This window comes from Bos taurus, chromosome Y (genome assembly GCF_002263795.3).
Source record: "Bos taurus isolate L1 Dominette 01449 registration number 42190680 breed Hereford chromosome Y, ARS-UCD2.0, whole genome shotgun sequence".
Lineage (NCBI taxonomy): Eukaryota > Metazoa > Chordata > Mammalia > Artiodactyla > Bovidae > Bos > Bos taurus.
This window is the reverse complement of record NC_082638.1, coordinates 1,557,267-1,577,420: the sequence shown is the minus strand read 5'-3', so window position 1 is coordinate 1,577,420 and position 20,154 is coordinate 1,557,267. Positions and strand designations below refer to the sequence as shown.

Genomic DNA, 20,154 nt, shown 5'->3' with positions numbered 1-20,154 from the left:
TAATATTCCATTGTGTGGGTACCACATGTTATTGCTCCATTCCTCTGTGGATGGACACTGAGGTTGCTTCTGTGTCATGGTTCCTATGAACAGTGCTGCGTGAACACCAGGGTGCATGTGTAACGGCTTCCCTGGTGGCTCGGTTGGTAAAGAATCTGCCTGCAATACGGGAGACCCCAGTTCGATTCCTGGGTTGGGAACGTCCCCTGGAGAAGGAAATGGCAACCCACTCCAGTGTCCTTGCCTGGAGAATCCCATAGACAGAGGAGCCTGGTGGGCTTTACAGTCCATGGGGTTGTAAAGAGCCCCTGGAGAAAGGATAGGCTACCCACTCCAGTATTCTTGGGCTTTCCTGGTGGCTCAGCTGGTAAAGAATCCACCTGCAGTGTGGGAGACCTGGGTTCAATCCCTGGGGTTGAGAAGATCCCCTGGAGAGGGGAAAGGCTACCCACTCCAGTCTTCTGGCCTGGACAATTCTTTGGACTTTATAGTCCACGGGGTCCCAAAGAGTCAGACACCACTGAGTGACTTTCACTTTCTGACTTACTTTACTCTGCATGACAGACTCTAGGTTCATCCATCTCTCTACAAAGGACTCAATTTCGTTCCTTTTCATGGCTGAGTAATATTCCTGTGTGTGTGTGTGTGTGTGTGTGTGTGTGTGTACCACATCTTCTTTATCCATTCATCTGTCGATGGACACTCAGGTTGCTTCCGTGTCATCACTGTAAACAGAGCTGCAGTGAACGCTGTGGTATGTGTATTTTTTGTTTTTGTTTTGTTATGGTTTTCTCAGGGTATACGCCCAGGAGTGAGATTGCTGTATCGTGTGTTAGTTCTATGTTTCGTTTTTTAAGGAGTCTCCATGCTCTTGTCCATTGTGATTGTATCAGCTTCCATTCACACGAACAGTGCAAGAGGCTTCCCTTCTCTCCACACCCTCTACGGGATTTATCATTTGTCAGTTCAGTTCAGTTTAGTTGCTCAGTCGTGTCCAACTCGTTGCAACCCCATGGACTGCCCCACATTTTGAGTGGGAAAGGAATAGATGGCGTAGTGCTAAGTCGTATTCAAGTCTCTGTGACACCAAACAGCAAACGCAAAAAGACCCACCCCCCAGTACCTCCACAATCGCATGCGTCCTGGAGGGGTGGGTCTTTTGCTCTTTGCTGTGTGGACATAAAGAGGAGAAATCAGTCAATTAAAGGGCTTCGCAGGTGGCTTACTGGTAAAAAACCTACCTGCCAGTGCAGAAGACTCCAGTTCGATCCCTGGGTGGAGAAGATCCCCTGGTGAAGGGCCTGGCAACCCAACTCCAGTATTCTTGCCTGGAGAATCCCACAGACAGAGGAGCCTGGCAGGCTACAGTCCACGGGGTCACAGAGAGTCGGACATGACTGACGCAACTTAGGACACACACACACATGAGAAGATGAGAGCAAGTCCTGGGGATTTGGGGCCTTTTGCTTTTTTTGCTGTTTGGACATGAAGAGGAGAATCAGATTAAAGGGTTTCCCCGATGGCTCAGTGGGAATGAACACAGCTGCCACTGCAGGAGACTCAGGTTCAATCCCTACATCTGGAAAATCCCCCGGAGGAAGGAAATGGCAACCCTCTCCAGTGTTCCTGCCTGGAAGAATCCCACGCACCGAGGAACCTGGCGGGCTACAGTCCTTGGGGGGGGGGGGGGCGTCGCAAAGGGTTGGACACTACTTAGCACCTGGGCAGCTGCAACGCACAGATCCATTAACTAATAATCTTTATTCCATCCTTGTGGAAAGGGCTCGGTGTGCATCGCACCTGATGGCAGGTGTCTTTTGAGTTCCAGGTGCTCTGATGACCCCCAACACCAGACTGCAGCGGTTCGAGGTCCTGAAGAACGGCACGTTCGTCATCCGGAGCGTCCAGGTGCAGGACCGCGGGCAGTACGTGTGTACGGCCAAAAACCTGCACGGCGCCGACCGCATGGTGGTCCTCCTGGCGGTCACGGCGCAGCAGCCCCAGATCCTGGCCTCCCACTACAAGGATGTCACCGTCTACCTGGGCGACACCATCGCCATGGAGTGTCTGGCCAAGGGGACCCCGGTGCCGCAGATCTCCTGGGTGTTCCCCGACGGGCGCGTGTGGCAGACGGTGTCCCCCGTGGAGGGCAGGGTCACGCTGCACGAGAACCGGACGCTGAGCATCAAGGAGGCGTCCTTCCAAGACAGGGGCGTCTACAAGTGCGTGGCGAGCAACGCGGCGGGCGCCGACAGCCTGGCCATCCGCCTGCACGTAGCGGCCCTGCCCCCGGTCATCCACCAGGAGAAGGCGGAGAACATCTCGCTGCCGCCCGGCCTCAGCATCCACATCCACTGCACGGCCCGCGCCGCGCCCCTGCCCAGCGTGCGCTGGGTGCTCCGCGACGGCACCCAGATCCGCCCCTCGCAGTTCGTCCACGGCAACCTCTTCGTCTTCCCCAACGGGACCCTCTACATCCGCAACTTGGCGCCCCAGGACAGCGGGCGCTATGAGTGCGTGGCCGCCAACCTGGTGGGCTCGGCACGCCGGACCGTGCAGCTCACGGTACAGCGCGCGGCCGCCAACGCGCGCATCACCGGCACCTCCCCGCAGAGGACCGACGTCCGCTACGGGGGGACCCTCCGCCTGGACTGCAGCGCCTCCGGGGACCCCTGGCCGCGCATCGTCTGGAGGCTGCCGTCCAAGCGGATGATCGACGCGCTTTTCAGGTACGTACGTACGGGGGCGCTCCAGACTCGCCATCATTCCCCCGGCACCTCCACGAGCTCCCGGGGACACCTCCGCGTGCCTCCGCGGGCACTTACCTGCACCTCCCCTTGGAGTTTTCTTCTTGGGGCACCTCCCTCCGTCTCCCGTTGAAATTTTGTTGTTCAGTCGCTCAGTCGTCTCCGACTCTTTGCGACCCCATGGACCATAGCACTCCAGGCCTCCCTGTCCATCACCAACTCCCGGAGTTTACTCAAACTCATGTCCATCGAGTCTGTGATGCCATCCAACCATCTCATCCTCTGTCGTCCCCTTCTCCTCCCGCCTTCAGTCTTTCCCAGCATCAGGGTCTTTTCCAATGATTGGGATCTGGGGAGACACCTTTTTGTGGGGTCGGTACAGGCAAGGGAATGAATGGGCTTCCCTGGTAGCTCAATTGGTGAAAAATCCACCTGCAATACAGGAGAGACCCTGATTCAATTCCTGGGTGGGGAAGATCCACTGGAGAAGGGATAGGCTACCCACTCCAGTATTCTTGTGCTTCCCTGGTGGCTCAGATGGTAAAGAGTCCATCTGCAATGCAGGGGACCTGGGTTCGATCCCCTAGGTCGGGCAGATACCCTAGAAGGGTGTGACAACCCAGTTCAGCGTTCTTGCCTGGAGAATCCCACAGACGGAAGAGCTTGGCAGGTTTCAGTCCATGGGGTTGCAGAGTTGGATAAAACTGAGCGACTCAACAGCAACAACACAGGAATAGATAAAAACCGTTTGCCTTCTTTTTCTATAATCGGATTTCAACAAAGCACATAGAAGCTCCAGATGTTATGTTAAAATGTATCAGCAGCAGAAGGAAAGGAGGGGAAAAGGAAAATTGAAAGGCATGGTGACAGCACACAGGTCGCACGTTTGGAATTCTTAAAGTTCATTTCAGCTGCAAGGAAATGCACCTTGCCTTGTTGCCCTGTCTTCGAGCCCCAGATGTATGAATCTCGAGCAACGGGTCTCAACCAAGGGGGATTTTGTCTCCAGGGGACTCTGGGCAATTTTGGGAGACATTTTTGGTTGATGTGACTTCAGGAGTGGGGGAACGGGGCTCCCGGCACGTGGTGGGTGGAGACCAGGGCTGCTGCTCCACACCCTGTGGTACCCAGGATGCCCCACATCAGAGAGTCGTCCAGTCCAGGTGTCAGTAGGGCTAAGGCTGAGAAACCCTCAGCTAGCACCAGAGACTTTCTAATTATCTATCTATCCATCCATCCATGCATACATACATCTATCCATCTATCCATCCATCCATCCATCCATCTATTCACCCATCCATCCATCCACCCATCCATCATCCATCCATACATACATACATCTATCAATCTTGCATACATACATACATCTATCCATCCATCCATCATCCATCCCTCCATCCATCCATCTCTCCACCCACCCATCCATCCATCTACCCATCCATCCATCCATCCATCCATCTATCTGTCCACACATACATCTATCCATCTATACATACATACATACATCTATCCATGCATCCATCTACCCATCTATACATACATACATACATCTATTTATCCATCCATTTTCTGTTTATCCGTCCATCCATCCATCCATCTACCCATCCATCCCTCCATACATACGTCTATGTATCCATACATTCACGTATCTATCCATCTACCCATGCATACATATATCCATCCATCCATCCATATGTGTGTCTATCCATCCATCCATCCAAATGTCTGTCTGCCCATCCATCTATCCATCCATCCATCTATCTATCTATAGCTGTGGTTCTCAACCAGGGATGAGGAGGCCCTCGGGGGACATCTGACAATATCCAGAGACATTTCTGGTTGTCACAACTTGGTGGGGGGTGCTCCTGGACCTGGTGAGTGGAGACCAGGGATGCTCCTCCACATCCCACAGTGCAGAGGACGCCCCACATCAGAGAGTGGGGAGAAACCCAGGCTGAGAAACCCTGACCTAGCTTAAGTGGCTGTCTAATTATCTATTCATCTGTCCATCCAACTGTGCATACATCTATCTATCTGTCCATCAATGCATACATACATACATCTATGCATTCATCCATCCATGCATCTGTCTATCCATCCATACATGCATACATCTATCCACCCATTATCTATCCATCCATCTATCCATCCCTCCATCCATCATCCATCCCTCCATCTATCCATCCATCCATCCATCTATCCATCTATCCATCTATCTATCTATAGCTATGGTTCTCAACCAGGGATGACAAGGCCCTCAGGGGACATCTGACAATATCCAGAGACATTTCTGGTTGTCACAACTTGGCGGGGGGTGCTCCTGGACCCATTGAGTGGAGACCAGGGCTGCTCCTCCACACCCCACAGTGCAGAGGATGCCCCACATCAGAGAGTGGGGAGAAACCCAGGCTGAGAAACCCTGACCTAGCTTAAGTGGCTGTCTAATTATCTATTCATCCATCCCTCTATCCATCCAACCATGCATACATCTATCTATTTGTCCATCAATGCATACATACATACATATATGCATCCATTCATCCATGCATCTGTCTATCCATACATACATGCATACATCTATCCATCCGTCTATCTATCCATCCATCCATCCCTCCATCTATCCATCCATCCATCCATCTGTCTATTTATCCATCCATCCATCTATTCATCTGTCAATCTACCCATCCATCAATCTATCTACCCATCCATCCATCTATCCATCCATCCATCATCCATCCCTCCATCCATCCATCTATCTATTCATCCATGCATCCATGCATCCATGCTACTGTTTAATTAGTATAGATCAGGAGAGCTGCCCCAAACCCCACCGTGGACAGTCATCCAGCCCCTGATAGTAGTGCTGAAGCTGCAAAATCCTGGGCTGCTGCTGCTGCTGCTAAGTCCCTTCAGTTGTGTCCAACTCTGTGAGACCTCATAGATGGCAGCCCACCAGGCTCCCCAGTCCCTGGGATTCTGTAGGCAAGAACACTGGAGTGGGTTGCCATTTCCTTCTCCAATGCAGGAAAGTGAACAGTGAAAGTGAAGTCACTCAGTCGTGTCGGACCTCAGCTACCCTATGGACTGCAGCCTTCCAAGCTCCTCCGTCCATGGGATTTTCCAGGCAAGAGTAGTGGAGTGGGGTGCCATTGCCTTCTCGAAATCCTGGGCTGGTTCCTCCCAAAGCCACCGTCTCTTTATTCAATGTTTCAAGCTGCGGAGGAGAGAGACAGTGGTTGGCAGCAGGGAGGCAAAGCCACACCCATGACACCATGTTGAAACCCCCCACTTCCCCGGCTCTTCAGCCTCCAGAGCTGGGCAGCTCGGTGTGGGTTCCTCTCTGGGGACAGGACCAAAAAAAACAGCGTCCAGGGTTCTGCGCAGCCACCCAGTCTCCTTCCAGTGCAGGAAAAGGTTGCTGTCGCATCCTCCCAGCCTGTGTATTTTAACTTCAGGCGGCTGGGTGGTACCTCGCGAACTTTTGCACAGTCGATCCGGAATACCACGTACCCAGTTTTCCCAGAATATCTTCCAGCTGGGCCGGTGTCCTGCCACGCGGAGGCCTGTTTTCCATTGACGTTGGCAAGGCTGAGGCAAGTGTTGAACGGACGCTGAGATGAAGGATGGTCATTCCAGCGTCGACGGGGGCCGTCCTACAGCTTCTGGCTGTAAATCATAAACGGCGGTCTCTGTAGCTTCGTTATTCCTAGCTTCTGGCTAATTACCTTCTCAGAAAAAAAGTGTCATTAAACAGCCCATGGGAGTTTTATAAAAGAGCGGGCTCTCTGCCCTGCCTACATGCTGGGATTGTTTAAAAAACACAGCTATTGGACTTTGGCGTCTTGAAGCCAAGTCTCCCGTGCGGTGGAGCCAGGCGCCTTTTTCAGGCTTGCCCTGGTGATTCTGATTGTGACCAAGGCTAGGATTTGCTGCCATAGGTATTTCTAAATGTTTTTCAGACGTGTGCTACTGTATACGTTTCTGGAGTCCGACCCCAAGACACATTAAAACATCTTTGTCTTCTCCCCTGCCATCCAGTGACCGACGAATTCACGTAGACCTGACTCTCTTTCTCACGGCCAGCAAAACAGTGTTTTTAGTCCTTGTCAATAGGTGCTTATGGCTCAGTTGGTAAAGAATCTCTCTGCAGTGCAGAAGACCTGGGTTCAGTTCCTGGGTCGGGAAGATCCCCTGGAGAAGGGGCATGGCAACCCACTCCAGTCTTGCCTGAGGAATCCCAAGGACAGAGGAGCCTGGCGGGGCTACAGTCCATGGGGTGGCAAAGAGTCAGACACGACTTAGTGACTAAACCACCACACTAGGTGCTTTGATGAACAATAATCAGGTGACTCAGTGGTTAAGAATCTGCCTGCCAATGCAGGAGATGAGGGTTCGATCCCTGGGTCAGGAGGATCCCCTGGAGAGGGAAATGGCAACCCGCTCCAGTATTCTTGCCTGGAGAATCCCATGGAGAGAGGGGCCTGGTGGGCTACAGTCCATGGTGTCTCTAAGGAGTCAGCCATGACTTAACAACAGCAGCAATGACGTTATCAGGTTGAATTCCATCACAGGCATTTTTTTTTTTAAATTAACCATTCCATACATGCTATGAGATGATGCAGTGTACAGGAAATATTTAGGGATGAATGTTCAAGTTCCCCCTACAGAAGCCAGAATGGTCATTTATAAGTAATTGAGATGTTGGACACTTTTAAAGTAGCAACTTCCCAAATGTCTTAACCCGTTATTCAAAGCATTAGCTTTGCACTGCTGGAGGAGATGCCAATATATATTTATAAAAATGTCCTGTACCTAGGGTAGGTATTTCTTTCTTTCTGTGTTACCCCTTTATGCTGAAAACCTTTTTTTCTTATATAACTCAGCAGCATGTGAATATAGGTCTACTGCATGGGGAAATGGCATGTCAGCATAGGGGAGTTCGAGCTGGTGAGGATCTGTAAGCTTTAGTGGAGACGGAAATGGCAACCCACTCCAGTATTCTTGTCTGGAAAACCCCATGGACAGAGGAGTCTAGCAGGCTACAGTCTTTGGGGGTTGCAAATAGTCAGACACGACTGAACCACTGAGCACGTTGACATTGACACATTCTAGAGAAGAAACTGGTAGATCAACAGCACCAAGTTCTGAAGCATCCTACCTTAGCGTTGAAACTCTTCAGATCACCACACCTCCGTGATCCTCGGTGTCGCCGCTTGCTTCCTGTTTGCCTCACAGTTCAGTCCAGCAGCATGAGAACTGTCAAGGGTAGAAATCGTCCATAAAGTGCTTTCTTTAGGAAAAATTTCACCTCTTCCTAAGGTTAATGCATATTCATTCTGTCTGTGACTGTAGCATTTGATCTGATTTTATCATTACCCTAAGCACCGCACTGGCCAGCATGCAAATATTTGATCCATACATACACCCCCACACTAACAGGCTTGATGTCATAGGCTGCATTTCACATCTTTGAATCCGTGGCCGGGCCAGCCAGAGGGCAGGCTCCACCGGGAAGTTCTTATTCATGGTAAATTAATTGCTTCTGTGTTTGGGTACTGTCCCCTCTCGGCTGTAAAAACCATCTGACGTTTTGAGTGGCAGCCTTGTGTACTGGTGGAGTTTCTCTGGTGACTCAGCAGTAGAGAATCCGCCTTCCAGTGCAGGAGATGCGAGTTGGATCCCTGGGTGGGGAAGATCCCCTGGAGAAAGGGCATGGCAACCCATTCGAGTGTTCTTACCTGGAGAATCCCATGGAGTAGGCGACTCAGTGGTAAAGAATCCGCCTGTGATGCAGGAGAGGTGGGTTCGATTTCCAGGTGGGGAAGATCCCCTGGAGAAGGGGCATGGCAACCCCCTCCAGTCTTCTTGCCTGGAGAATCCCATGGACAGAGGAGCCTGGCAGGCAACAGTCCACAGGTCACGACACGACTTAGTGACTATAAACAACCAACCTGAGCACCGGTAGTTCTCAGAACCCCAAGTTTCTGTCTGGCTTTGGTGCTCTCAAGCCAGGTGAGAGAGAGCGTTTGGGAGACTGACTTTCTTCCTCCTTTTCTTCTTCCCCTGTCAGCTTCGACACGAGGATCAAGGCATTCGCCAACGGGACGCTGGTGGTGAAGTCCGTCACCGACAAAGACGCAGGGGATTACCTGTGCGTCGCCCGGAACAAGGTGGGTGACGACTTCGTGGCGCTCAAGGTGAATGTGGTCATGAAAGCCGCCAAGATCCAGCACAAAGAAGCCAACGACCACCGGGTCCTGTACGGGGGCGATCTCAAGGTGGACTGCCTGGCCACGGGGCTCCCCAACCCCGAGATCTCCTGGAGCCTCCCGGACGGGAGCCTGGTCAACTCCTTCATGCAGGCGGACGACAGCGGCGGGCGGGCCAAGCGTTACGTGGTGTTCCACAACGGGACGCTCTACTTCAACGAGGTGGGCCCGCGGGAGGAAGGAGACTACACGTGCTTTGCGGAAAACCAGGTCGGCAAGGACGAGATGCGCGTGCGAGTCAAGGTGGTTAGCGAGCCGGCCGCCATCCGCAATAAGACCTACTCGGTGATACACGTGCCCTACGGGGACGTGGTCACCGTGGCCTGCGAGGCTCAAGGGGAGCCCACGCCCAGGGTCACCTGGCTGTCTCCCACCCACCGGCTCATCCCCGCCTCATCCGACAAGTACCAGGTCTACCAAGACGGCACGCTCCTCATCCAGAAGGCCCAGCGCTCGGACAGCGGCAACTACACATGCGTGGTCAGGAACAGCGCCGGCGAGGACCGGAAGACCGTCTGGATCCACGTCCACGTGCAGCCGCCCACCATCAACGGCTACCCCGAGGCCATCACCACGGTGCGGGAGGTGGCCCCCGGCGGGAGCCGCAAGCTCATCGACTGCCGGGCGGAAGGCGTGCCCGCGCCGCGGGTGCTCTGGGCCTTCCCTGAGGGCGTGGTCCTGCCCGCCCCCTACTATGGAAACCGCATCACCATCCATCGCAACGGAACCCTGGACATCAAGAGCCTGCGGATGAGCGACTCGGTGCAGCTGGCGTGCATTGGGCGCAATGAGGGCGGGGAGGCCCGCCTGGTGGTCCAGCTTACCGTCCTGGAGCCCCTGGAGAAGCCCGTCTTCCACGACCCGGTCAGCGAGAAGATCACGGCCATGGCTGGCCACACCATCAGCCTCAACTGCTCGGCCGCGGGCACCCCGACGCCCACGCTGCTGTGGGTCCTGCCCAACGGGACGGAGCTGCGGAGCGGCCAGCGGCTGCACAGGTTCTTCCACAAGGGGGATGGCCGGCTGCACATCAGCGGCCTCTCGTCCGAGGACGCTGGTGCCTACCGCTGCGTGGCCAGCAACTCGGCAGGCCACACGGAGAGGCTGGTGTCCCTGAAGGTGGGGCTGAAGCCCGAGACGAACAAGCGCTACAACAACCTGGTCAGCATAGTCAACGGGGAGACCCTGCGGCTGCCCTGTGTACCCCCGGGTGCCCGGGGGATGCGCCTGTCCTGGACGCTGCCCAGCGGTGTGGTCCTGGACGGCCCCCAGGTGCGGGGACGCTTCGCCCTCTGGGAGAACGGCACCCTCACCGTGCGGGATGCGTCAGTCTTCGACAGGGGCACCTACGTGTGCAATGCGGACGGTGAACACGGCCCTTCCGTCGTGAGCATCCCGGTGATCGTCATCGCCTATCCTCCGCGGATCACCAGCGAGCCCACACCGGTCATCTACGCCCGCCCCGGCAGCATCGTGAAGATGAACTGCATGGCCATGGGCATCCCCAAAGCTGAGATAAGCTGGGAGCTGCCCGACAAGTCGCATCTCACCGCGGGGACTCAGCCGCGTGTCTATGGCAACAGATTCCTGCACCCGCAGGGATCCCTAACCGTCCAGCAGGCCACCCAGAGAGACGCGGGCTTCTACAAATGCACTGCAAAAAACCTCCTGGGCAGCGACTCTAAGACCACCTACGTCCACATCTACTGAAACGCCAAACCCGGCGGCAAGGACTCCACTTATGTCGCTCGAAAGGGAAAGTCATTCAGTTGTGTGGGACTCTCTGCGACCCACACCCCTGGACTGTAGCCTGCCAGGCTCCTCTGTCCATGGGCTTCTCCAGGCGAGAATACTGGAGTGGGTTGCGATCGCTTAGGAAGTTAAAATGAAGCCTGCTTTGAGGGTCACAGCTGGGGCCAGAAGGTCAGAGCTCGAAAAGGGTTCGTCTCGGGCCACAGTGGCATGCCAGGAAAGACTGAAGGCTGAAGGAGAAGAGGGTGACAGAGGATGAGATGGTTGGATGGCATCACAGACTCAATGGACGTGAGTTTGAGCAAACTCTGGGGAGACGGTGAAGGACAGGGGAGGCCTGGCGTGCTGCAGTCCATGGGGTCGCAGAGAGTCGGACACAACTGAGCGGCTGAACAGCAAACAGTGGCTGCCCCTCTCCAGGTTGGTGGGTTTCAGGCTCACATTGACCTTGACCCACGCTTGACGATGAGAGGAAACAACCGCAAACGCTGTAAGGAGGTATCTGCCGCTATGAGGGGACTTTGTGACATGTTTACAGAATGCCAAGCACTCTGGTCTTGCTTTTCACGACACTTGGGTGCAGATCTCAACTTCTGAGTTGCTGGTACCACCCTGCCGCTTGAACGAGCGTCTGTAGAATCCCTAAGAAGCACTCACTGCAAATAAATCATAGAGATTCACCGTGCCTTGCTACCCGCCTGCAAAATTCGTTCCCTAGTTAACCTGCTGCAGTTTCAACATGATAGAACCTTCTAGAATGAGTATCCATCTTTCCGTTATTTCAACATTCCGCTTTGCCCAACAAAGGCTGAGAACCACAATGATTGAATTTTTTTCCCCCCACGTACAAGTGTCATACAATACATCTCGTTTTATAAGAATGCTTTCTTCCTGGAACTCACTTTTTATATAGTGTTTTATATATATATATATATTTTTTTTCTTTCTAATCAGACGATGAGAGTAGAAAGCAAAAGACGTACTTTCTGTCTCATTAAAAATAATAAATTATTGGTCTTTACAAGACTTGGATACATTAGAGCAGGCATGGAAATTCAATTGAAGCAAGTTTCCTCCTGAACTTCCTTCAAATTCGTGAACCAAGAAGATATTACTGTTCCCGGGGATCCTATGGTGGGGGGAGGAGAGTGACATACTGAATTTCCTTGTTTATAATAAAGTTTATCCCATGAAAGTTGCAGGGAGATGAGAGGAAATGGAGCAGAAAGCAAAGTTGTGACCCCAGAGAATAAACCCACTGCCTTGTGGACAAGCCCAGAAATCGCTTTCTTCCTATCCATTTGTATCCACTGAAAGTTGATCTGTGATTTCCATGACTGCTTTACTGTATTTTTAAGGTCCATATAATGTACATTGGATAATAAAATAATATTTTCCAAAGAGCCAAGCAGTCATGACAGCGATATTTTTCAAGGGCAAAAGCACATGAGTTGGCATTTGAGTTTTACATTAGACTGGTTGATTTAACTTCCCTGGTGATCCAGTGGTTAAGACTTTGAAGATCCCACATGCCTCAGGGTCAAAAAACCGAAACCTAAAATGGAAGTAGAATTGTAAGAAATTCAATAAAGACTTTAAAAATGGTGGGCCACGTCAAAAAAAAAAACAACTTAATAAATCAGATTGGTTAACAATTGCTTTTATCTACCACACTGGAATTACTCCATTCTCTGCAACCCTTTTTATTACAAAGAAACTGAATCTAAGGGGGGTGGTTCTGGCAACCCCTTTGACAGGAAGAAAGGGTGGAAACAGTTCCGATCTGAAACAAGATAATTTGAGGCTGAAATAATGGTGTCACGGCAGTCCTTCAGCTAATTTTCTTTAGGAAAGAGACATCTTGGGTGCATGTCCCATGCATGTTTTGGCTTTCCGTGCTGAGAAGCGGGTAAAAAACAAGATAAATATTTGGGAAGAAGGTGAGTTTTCAACATGCCGCCAGTCTGGAAAGAAATAGCAGTCCTTGAAGCAAAAGAGAGCTTGGCCTGCCACCATTCTGGGAAGCGTGGATGCTGTCTCAGGCATGAATCCATTTATGGGCTTAAGGATAACTCCACAGCCCTTAGGATGTGCCTGGTACCAGGATGGGGTACCAGGGGGTACCCAGATGTGTTGGAAACATGTCCTGCTTGAAGTGTTCATGCTCCATAGACAAAACGCTTTTATCTCAGACAGGGTTTGTCAACATTCGCAGCACAAACTTTGGGTGCTGGGTTATTTTCTGGAGTGGGGGCTGTGGTGTGCATCATGGGGTGTTTAGCAGCATCTGTAGGCTATGCTCATGGAGCACCGGTAGCCTCTTGCACTCCAAGTGTGTGGCAGTGAAATAATGGCTCTAAATATTTTCAATGCCCCCCCCCCATCACCCTTAGTTGAGAACCACCATGAGAGATCTTAAGTAGATACGATTTGGTAATACATAGCTAGCTAGCTACATGATACATACATGATGGATGGATGGATGGATAGATGGTTGATAGATATATGTGAATATCAGTTCAGTCGCTCAGTCGTATCCACCTCTTTGTGACCCCATAGACTTGGGGTCGCTAGGAGTCGGACACGACTGAGCAACTTCACTTTCACTTTTCACTTTCATGCATTGGAGAAGGAAATGGCAGCCCACTCCAGTGTTCTTGCCTGGAGAATCCCAGGGATGGGGGAGCCTGGTGGGCTGCCATCTTGGGTCACACAGAGTCAGACATGACTGAAGTGACTTAGCAGCAGCAGCAGCAGCAGGACTGCAGCATGCCAGGCTTCCCTGTCCATCACCAACTCCCAGAGCTTGCTCAAACCCATGTCCATCGAGTCAGTATATAGTATTCATATACGGTAGATGACAGAAAATAGCTAGATGATGAAAGGCTGTTGCTGAACCATGAAAGACCCCAGGATTCTTGGTCTCTGGAGGAAAAGAATTCAATCCGGGGCCAAAGACGAGGCTTGATGGCTCAGAGCTATTGTGTAATAAAGTTTCATTAAACTATAAAGGAGATAGAGAAAGCTTCTGACATAGACATCAGAAGGGGGCAGAAAGAGTGCCCCCTCTCTAGTGTTAGCAATGGAGTTACATACTTTTTAATTACTTATTACCATGAATCAAAAGAATGTCTAGAGGTTGGAAAGACCTTACTAGACCCACTCCCATTATTTACGTTTTAAGATAACAGGATTAGCCAGAAGGTTTTTTTTCCAGAAACTGTCCTCAAGCAGGATACATTATTGTTATATAATGCTAAGGAATGTAGAAGAAAAAAAAGTTTATCCTTTCCTCCTCCTTGAGAATTCCAGACCCCTCTCTCCTTGAGGACCCCCAGACGTCTTATCAACCTGCCTAGGAGTTGACTCTCAGTGATATGATAGATGAGATAGATAAACAGGTATGTGGATAGACGAATGGATAGATGATTGATAGATACATAGATGTATAGATAGGTATGTATAGATAGGTAGATTGATTGATAGGTAGACTATGTAGATACCTAGATGGATGAGACATAGAGACATAGATGATACATAAAATAGATAGATGTGTGGATAGGTGGATGGATGGGTGGACAAATGATTGCTGGATACATAAAGGCGTGCCTGTGTGCCAAGTCACTTCATTCGTGTCCGGCTCTTTGTGACCCTACAATCTGTAGCCTTCCAGGCTCCTCTGTCCATGACAGTTCTCCAGGCAACAATACTGGAATGGGTTGCCGTGCCCTCCTCCAGGGGATCTTCCCCCACCCAGGGATCGAACTCACAGTTCCTGCGGCTGCTGCATTGCAGACGGGTTCTTCACCAGGTGAGCCACCGGGGAAGCTCGGATACATAAATATATAGTAGGTAACAGCTAGCTAGCTAGATGATGATAAAGGAGATGATGGAAAATAGGTAGAGCGAATAGGTAAGATAGCTAAATGATAGATGAAATAAATAGGCATGTGGATAGATGAATGTATAGAAAGGTAATACATAAATATATAGTAGGTGATACATATGATTCATAGACAATATCTGATACATAGATACAGATGTGTGGATGGATGGATGGATGAATTATGGAAATAGCTATGTAGACAGATGATTGATAACATACCTATACAGTAGATAGATACCAGCTAGCTAACTAGCTGCATGACAATGAAAATAGATATACGGGTATCTATTATCAAGGACGGATGAATTCCTTGTTTTAAGCCACCCAGTCTGGTGTAATTGGTTATAGCATTCCTGAACAACTCAGCTCTTAAAAATTTTCTAGTAAAGACAGTCATAGTGAGACATACTTAGATACTTCAACACTGAATCAGCAGATAAAGAATTCGCCTGTAATGCAGGAGATACAGGAGATGTGAGTTTGATCCCTGGGTCAGGATCAATCTCCTGGAGAAGGGCATGGCAACCCACTCCAGTATTGTTGCCTGGAGAATCCCACAGACAGAGGAGCCTGGTGGGGGCTACAGTCCACGGGGTCGCAAAGAGACATGACTGAATCGACTAACACACATGCATGCGTATGCAAGTATGCATTGCTATTTCCAGAATTCTTGCTGTTATTCCCCTCCGGTTTAAAATGGCTATGGTTTGCAAAGCACTTTCAGGCACTATATACCACTGAGACTTCCACAGTGCCCTTGGAAAGGCTGACGCTCCACGCTCCCCAAGAAGGGGCCCCCGGGTTCCATCCGTGGTCAGGGAACTGGGTTCCGCGTGCTGCCACTAAGAGTTTGAGTGCTGCAAGTCAAGATCCCATGTGCCACGGCTAAGACCCCGTGCAGCCAGATACACAAATATTTTTAAAAGAATACAACGAACAAACTGTATTTTGATTTTTACAGTCATAAAAAGGTTGGGAGCAGAGAGCACTGCTAGGGAGAAACCTCATTCAACTTTCCATTATTTAAAAAATAAACACACACACATGGCTTTTTGGAAGAAAAAAAAACAAGGCTATTTTCTCCATTTGGAGAAGGAAATGGCAACCCACTCCAGGATTCTTGCCTGGAGCATCCCATGGACAGAGAAGCCTGGCGGGCTACGGTCTATGGGGTCTCAAAGAGTCAGACAGGACTGAGCAACTGACACATTTTCTCCATTAAGATCTGGCAACGTGATTTTAAAAATAATGATAAAGGAAAACAAATCCAAGAGACTTCCTGTGTACCCTGAAGGTTCCTGCAGTCTCTCTCTCTCTTTTTTTTTATTGCTTTATGGTATATAAGCATCCGCAAAATATGTCAGGATAATTCAATGATACTTTTTCTGGGTCTGGATGAAGGCTGGGAGTTTATGGGCTTCCTCAAGATCTTTTTCTCGATGATTATAAAAATAGATTCTGTGTAAAAGCTTTTTTTTATTATTTTTATTTTTCTTCCTGGACAATGGCAGGAGCCAGAGGTCTATTTTAAATTACTAGTTAAAAGAGGAGCTTAAAAGTACAATTTTCAGGGGACAGGATTACTATCCACCACTATTTCGTTTTCTTTTTGTTGATTCTGGAAAGTGAGACTCTTTGTCAAAGCCGGGATTTAAAACTAATAATTAAAAAAAGAAAAAATAACCGCCGAGATTTTTCCTACAGAAAATACCGCGCTGAGTCCATTTCAAAATGGGGGGGAAAGTGATCTTTCTTGACGTCTTTCCAGCAGAAACCAGGAAAGTGCTCACAAGGCCACCCACCATGAGGCCAGGTTGCTGGAGAGACTAAAAGAATTAGCCAGAAATGACAAATCCCACAGACAGAGGAGCCTGGTGGGCTACAGTCCACAGGGTCGCAAAGACTCGGAAAGGACTTAGCAACTAGGCAAGAATAACAGTGAAACACAGATCTGATCGGGGGTGAGGGGCCTTTGGGGAGGAGAAGACCAAGTTTCTAATGTTTTCACACAGCAAGCTCGCACTCTCCTGAGTTTTTGTAAATCCTTATTCTGTAGTACACGTTGTATAAATAACTATAATAACAAATATAGGGAAAAATGGAAAGCATAAAACACAAAAATTCCCAATCGCACTGGGCTGTGTGTTAGTCGCTCAGTCGTGTGCGACTCTGCAACCCCGTGGGCTGCAGCCCGCCAGGCTCCTCTGTCCATGGGATTGGATTCTCCAGGCAAGGATACTGGAGTGGGTTGCCATGCCCTCTTCCAGGGCATATTCTCAACCCAGGGATCAAACCGGGGTCTCCTGCATTGCAGACAGATTCTTTACCGTGTGAGCTACCAGGGACCAAGGGAAAAAAATACTCTGAACAGGCTCAGATTTTGGTAAATGTATGCAAAAATTATACACACACAAACAGACACACATTGGAAAAGACCCTGATGCTGGGAAAGATTGAAAGCAGAAGGAGAAGAAGGTGACAGAGGATGAGATGGTTGGATTCCATCACTGACTCAGTGGACGTGAGTTTGGGTGAACTCCAGGAGTTGGTGATAGACAGGGAGGCCGGGCGTGCTGTGGTTCATGGGGTCGCAAAGAGTCAGACATGACTGAGCAACAGCAACAATTATTTCATGTATTCACACACAGACACACATATACACACATATGTTCTGTTTATAAACCAAACTATATGGTGTTAGGGCTTCTCGGGTGGCAGGAGGGGTAAAGAACCCACCTGCCAATGCAAGAGACATAAGAGACCTGGGTTTGATCCCTAGAGCAGGAAGATCCCCTGGAGAAAGGAATGGCAACCCACTCCAATATTCTTGCCTGGAGAATCCCATGGACAGAGGAGCCTGGTGGGCCACAGTCCATGGGGTCACAGAGAGTCGGACACGCCTGAAGCAATTCAGCAAGTATGTGTAGTGATCGATGCGTTTCTTTCCCACATTAACAATATGAATGCGTTTCCCCATGTCGTCAGTCAGACTAAGACCCCATTCAATGCACATGCCGTTAAGAGTTGAATCCTCTCTTGGTGGCCATTCATGGTATTTTCCACGTTTGGCCATCTCTGCAAAGGCTCTCCCATAAATCTCTGAATCCCGAGATAGATCACTGCAACCGTGAAGGGTGTGAACATTTTTAAAGTTCTTGCCAAGCATTCTGGAATTGCCTTACAAAACCGTACACGGCTTTCCAATCTCTGCTGCCACTGTACTGGCATAGAAAGATATTGTGTTTCCACATGTTCTGCCCAAGAGCTGCTCCCATTTTTAGAACCCCTAATGTCATATTCAAAGATACCCGTGTATTTTCTGTCTTTCATGCTTCTTCATTAACAAGTCAAAATACATAACCTGTCCATTTCACGACAGAATTATTTATGAGCTTTTGAGCTGTTTACACGATGTCTGAGCAATGACAGTAATTTACGTAACAAGGCATCTGAATGTCCTAAATGCCGCAAATACACAACAAGGCATTAATACTTGTTCTAAGCATCACAAATACTGTTTATTTGTTTTTTTTTAATTTGATTTTATTTTTAAACTTTACATATTGTATTGGTTTTGCCATATATCAAAATGAATCCGCCACAGGTATACATGTGTTCCCCATCCTGAACCCTCCGCCCTCCTCCCTCCCCATACCATCCCTCTGGGTCGTCCCAGTGCACCAGCCCCAAGCAGCCAGTATCGTGCATCGAGCCTGGACTGGCGACTCGCTTCATATATGATATTATACATGTTTCAATGCCATTCTCCCAAATCATCCCACCCTCTCCCTCTCCCACAGAGTCCAAAAGACTGTTCTATACATTGGTGTCTCTTTTGCTGTCTCATATACAGCGTTATTGTTACCATCTTTCTAAATTCCATATATATGCGTTAGTATACTGTATTGGTGTTTTTCCTTCTGTCTTACTTCACTTTGTATAATAGGCTCCAGTTTCATCCACCTCATTAGAACTGATTCAAATGTATTCTTTTTAATGGCTGAGTAATACTCCATTGTGTATATGTACCACTGCTTTCTTATCCATTCATCTGCTGATGGACATCTAGGTTGCTTCCATGTCCTGGCTATTATAAACAGTGCTGCGATGAACATTGGGGTACACATGTCCCTTTCAATTCTGGTTTCCTCAGTGTGTATGCCCAGCAATGGCAGTTCTATTTCCAGTTTTTTAAGGAATCCCCACACTGTTCTCCATAGTGGCTGTACTAGTTTGCATTCCCACCAACAGTGTAAGAGGGTTCCCTTTTCTCCACACCCTCTCTAGCATTTATTGCTTGTAGACTTTTGGATCGCAGCCATTCTGACTGGCGTGAAATGGTACCTCATAGTGGTTTTGATTTGCATTTCTCTGATAATGAGTGATGTTGAGCATCTTTTCATGTGTTTGTTAGCCATCTGTATGTCTTCTTTGGAGAAATGTCTATTTAGTTCTTTGGCCCATTTTTTGATTGGGTCATTTATTTTTCTGGAGTTGAGCTGTAGGAGTTGCTTGTATATTTTCGAGATTAGTTGTTTGTCAGTTGCTTCATTTGCTATTATTTTCTCCCATTCTGAAGGCTGTCTTTTCACCTTGCTAATAGTTTCCTTTCATGTGCAGAAGCTTTTAAGTTTAATTAGGTCCCATTTGTTTATTTTTGCTTTTATTTCCAATATTCTGGGAGGTGGGTCATAGAGGATCCTGCTGTGATGTATGTCGGAGAGTGTTTTGCCTATGTTCTCCTCTAGGAGTTTTATAGTTTCTGGTCTTATGTTGAGATCTTTAATCCATTTTGAGTTTATTTTTGTGTATGGTGTTAGAAAGTGTTCTAGTTTCATTCTTCTACAAGTGGTTGACCAGTTTTCCCAGCACCACTTGTTAAAGAGATTGTCTTTAATCCATTGTATATTCTTGCCTCCTTTGTCAAAGATAAGGTGTCCATATGTGCGTGGGTTTATCTCTGGGCTTTCTATTTTGTTCCATTGATCTATATTTCTGTCTTTGTGCCAGTACCATACTGTCTGGATGACTGTGGCTTTGTAGTAGAGCCTGAAATCAGGCAGGTTGATTCCTCCAGTTCCATTCTTCTTTCTCAAGATTGCTTTGGCTATTTGAGGTTTTTTGTATTTCCATACAAATTGTGAAATTATTTGTTCTAGGTCTGTGAAGAATACCGTTGGTAGCTTGATAGGGATTGCATTGAATCTATAAATTGCTTTGGGTAGTATACTCATTTTCACTATATTGATTCTTCCAATCCATGAACATGGTATATTTCTCCATCTATTAGTGTCCTCTTTGATTTCTTTCACCAGTGTTTTATAGTTTTCTATATATAGGTCTTTAGTTTCTTTAGGTAGATATATTCCTAAGTATTTTATTCTTTCTGTTGCAATGGTGAATGGAATTGTTTCCTTAATTTCTCTTTCTGTTTTCTCATTATTAGTGTATAGGAATGCAAGGGATTTCTGTGTGTTGATTTTATATCCTGCAACTTTAC

At 48.7% G+C, this 20,154-nt stretch overlaps 1 protein-coding gene across 2 annotated transcripts in view; it reads left to right on the top strand.

Moving 5' to 3' along the window:
- Window positions 1-12,171, top strand: part of MXRA5 (matrix remodeling associated 5) — a 29,123-nt gene extending 16,952 nt beyond the window's left edge. Inside the window, exons 6-7 of one of the 2 annotated variants that reach the window (XM_002700420.6) lie at window positions 1,829-2,729; window positions 8,818-12,171. In XM_002700420.6, the coding sequence (XP_002700466.3) occupies window positions 1,829-2,729; window positions 8,818-10,726 (2,810 nt within the window). In that variant the 3' untranslated portion in view covers window positions 10,727-12,171. Of the gene's footprint in view, window positions 1-1,822; window positions 2,730-8,817 lie in introns of both variants that reach the window. The other variant, XM_005228468.5, reaches the window with a different exon arrangement.
- The last annotated feature ends 7,983 nt before the right edge of the window (window positions 12,172-20,154 follow it).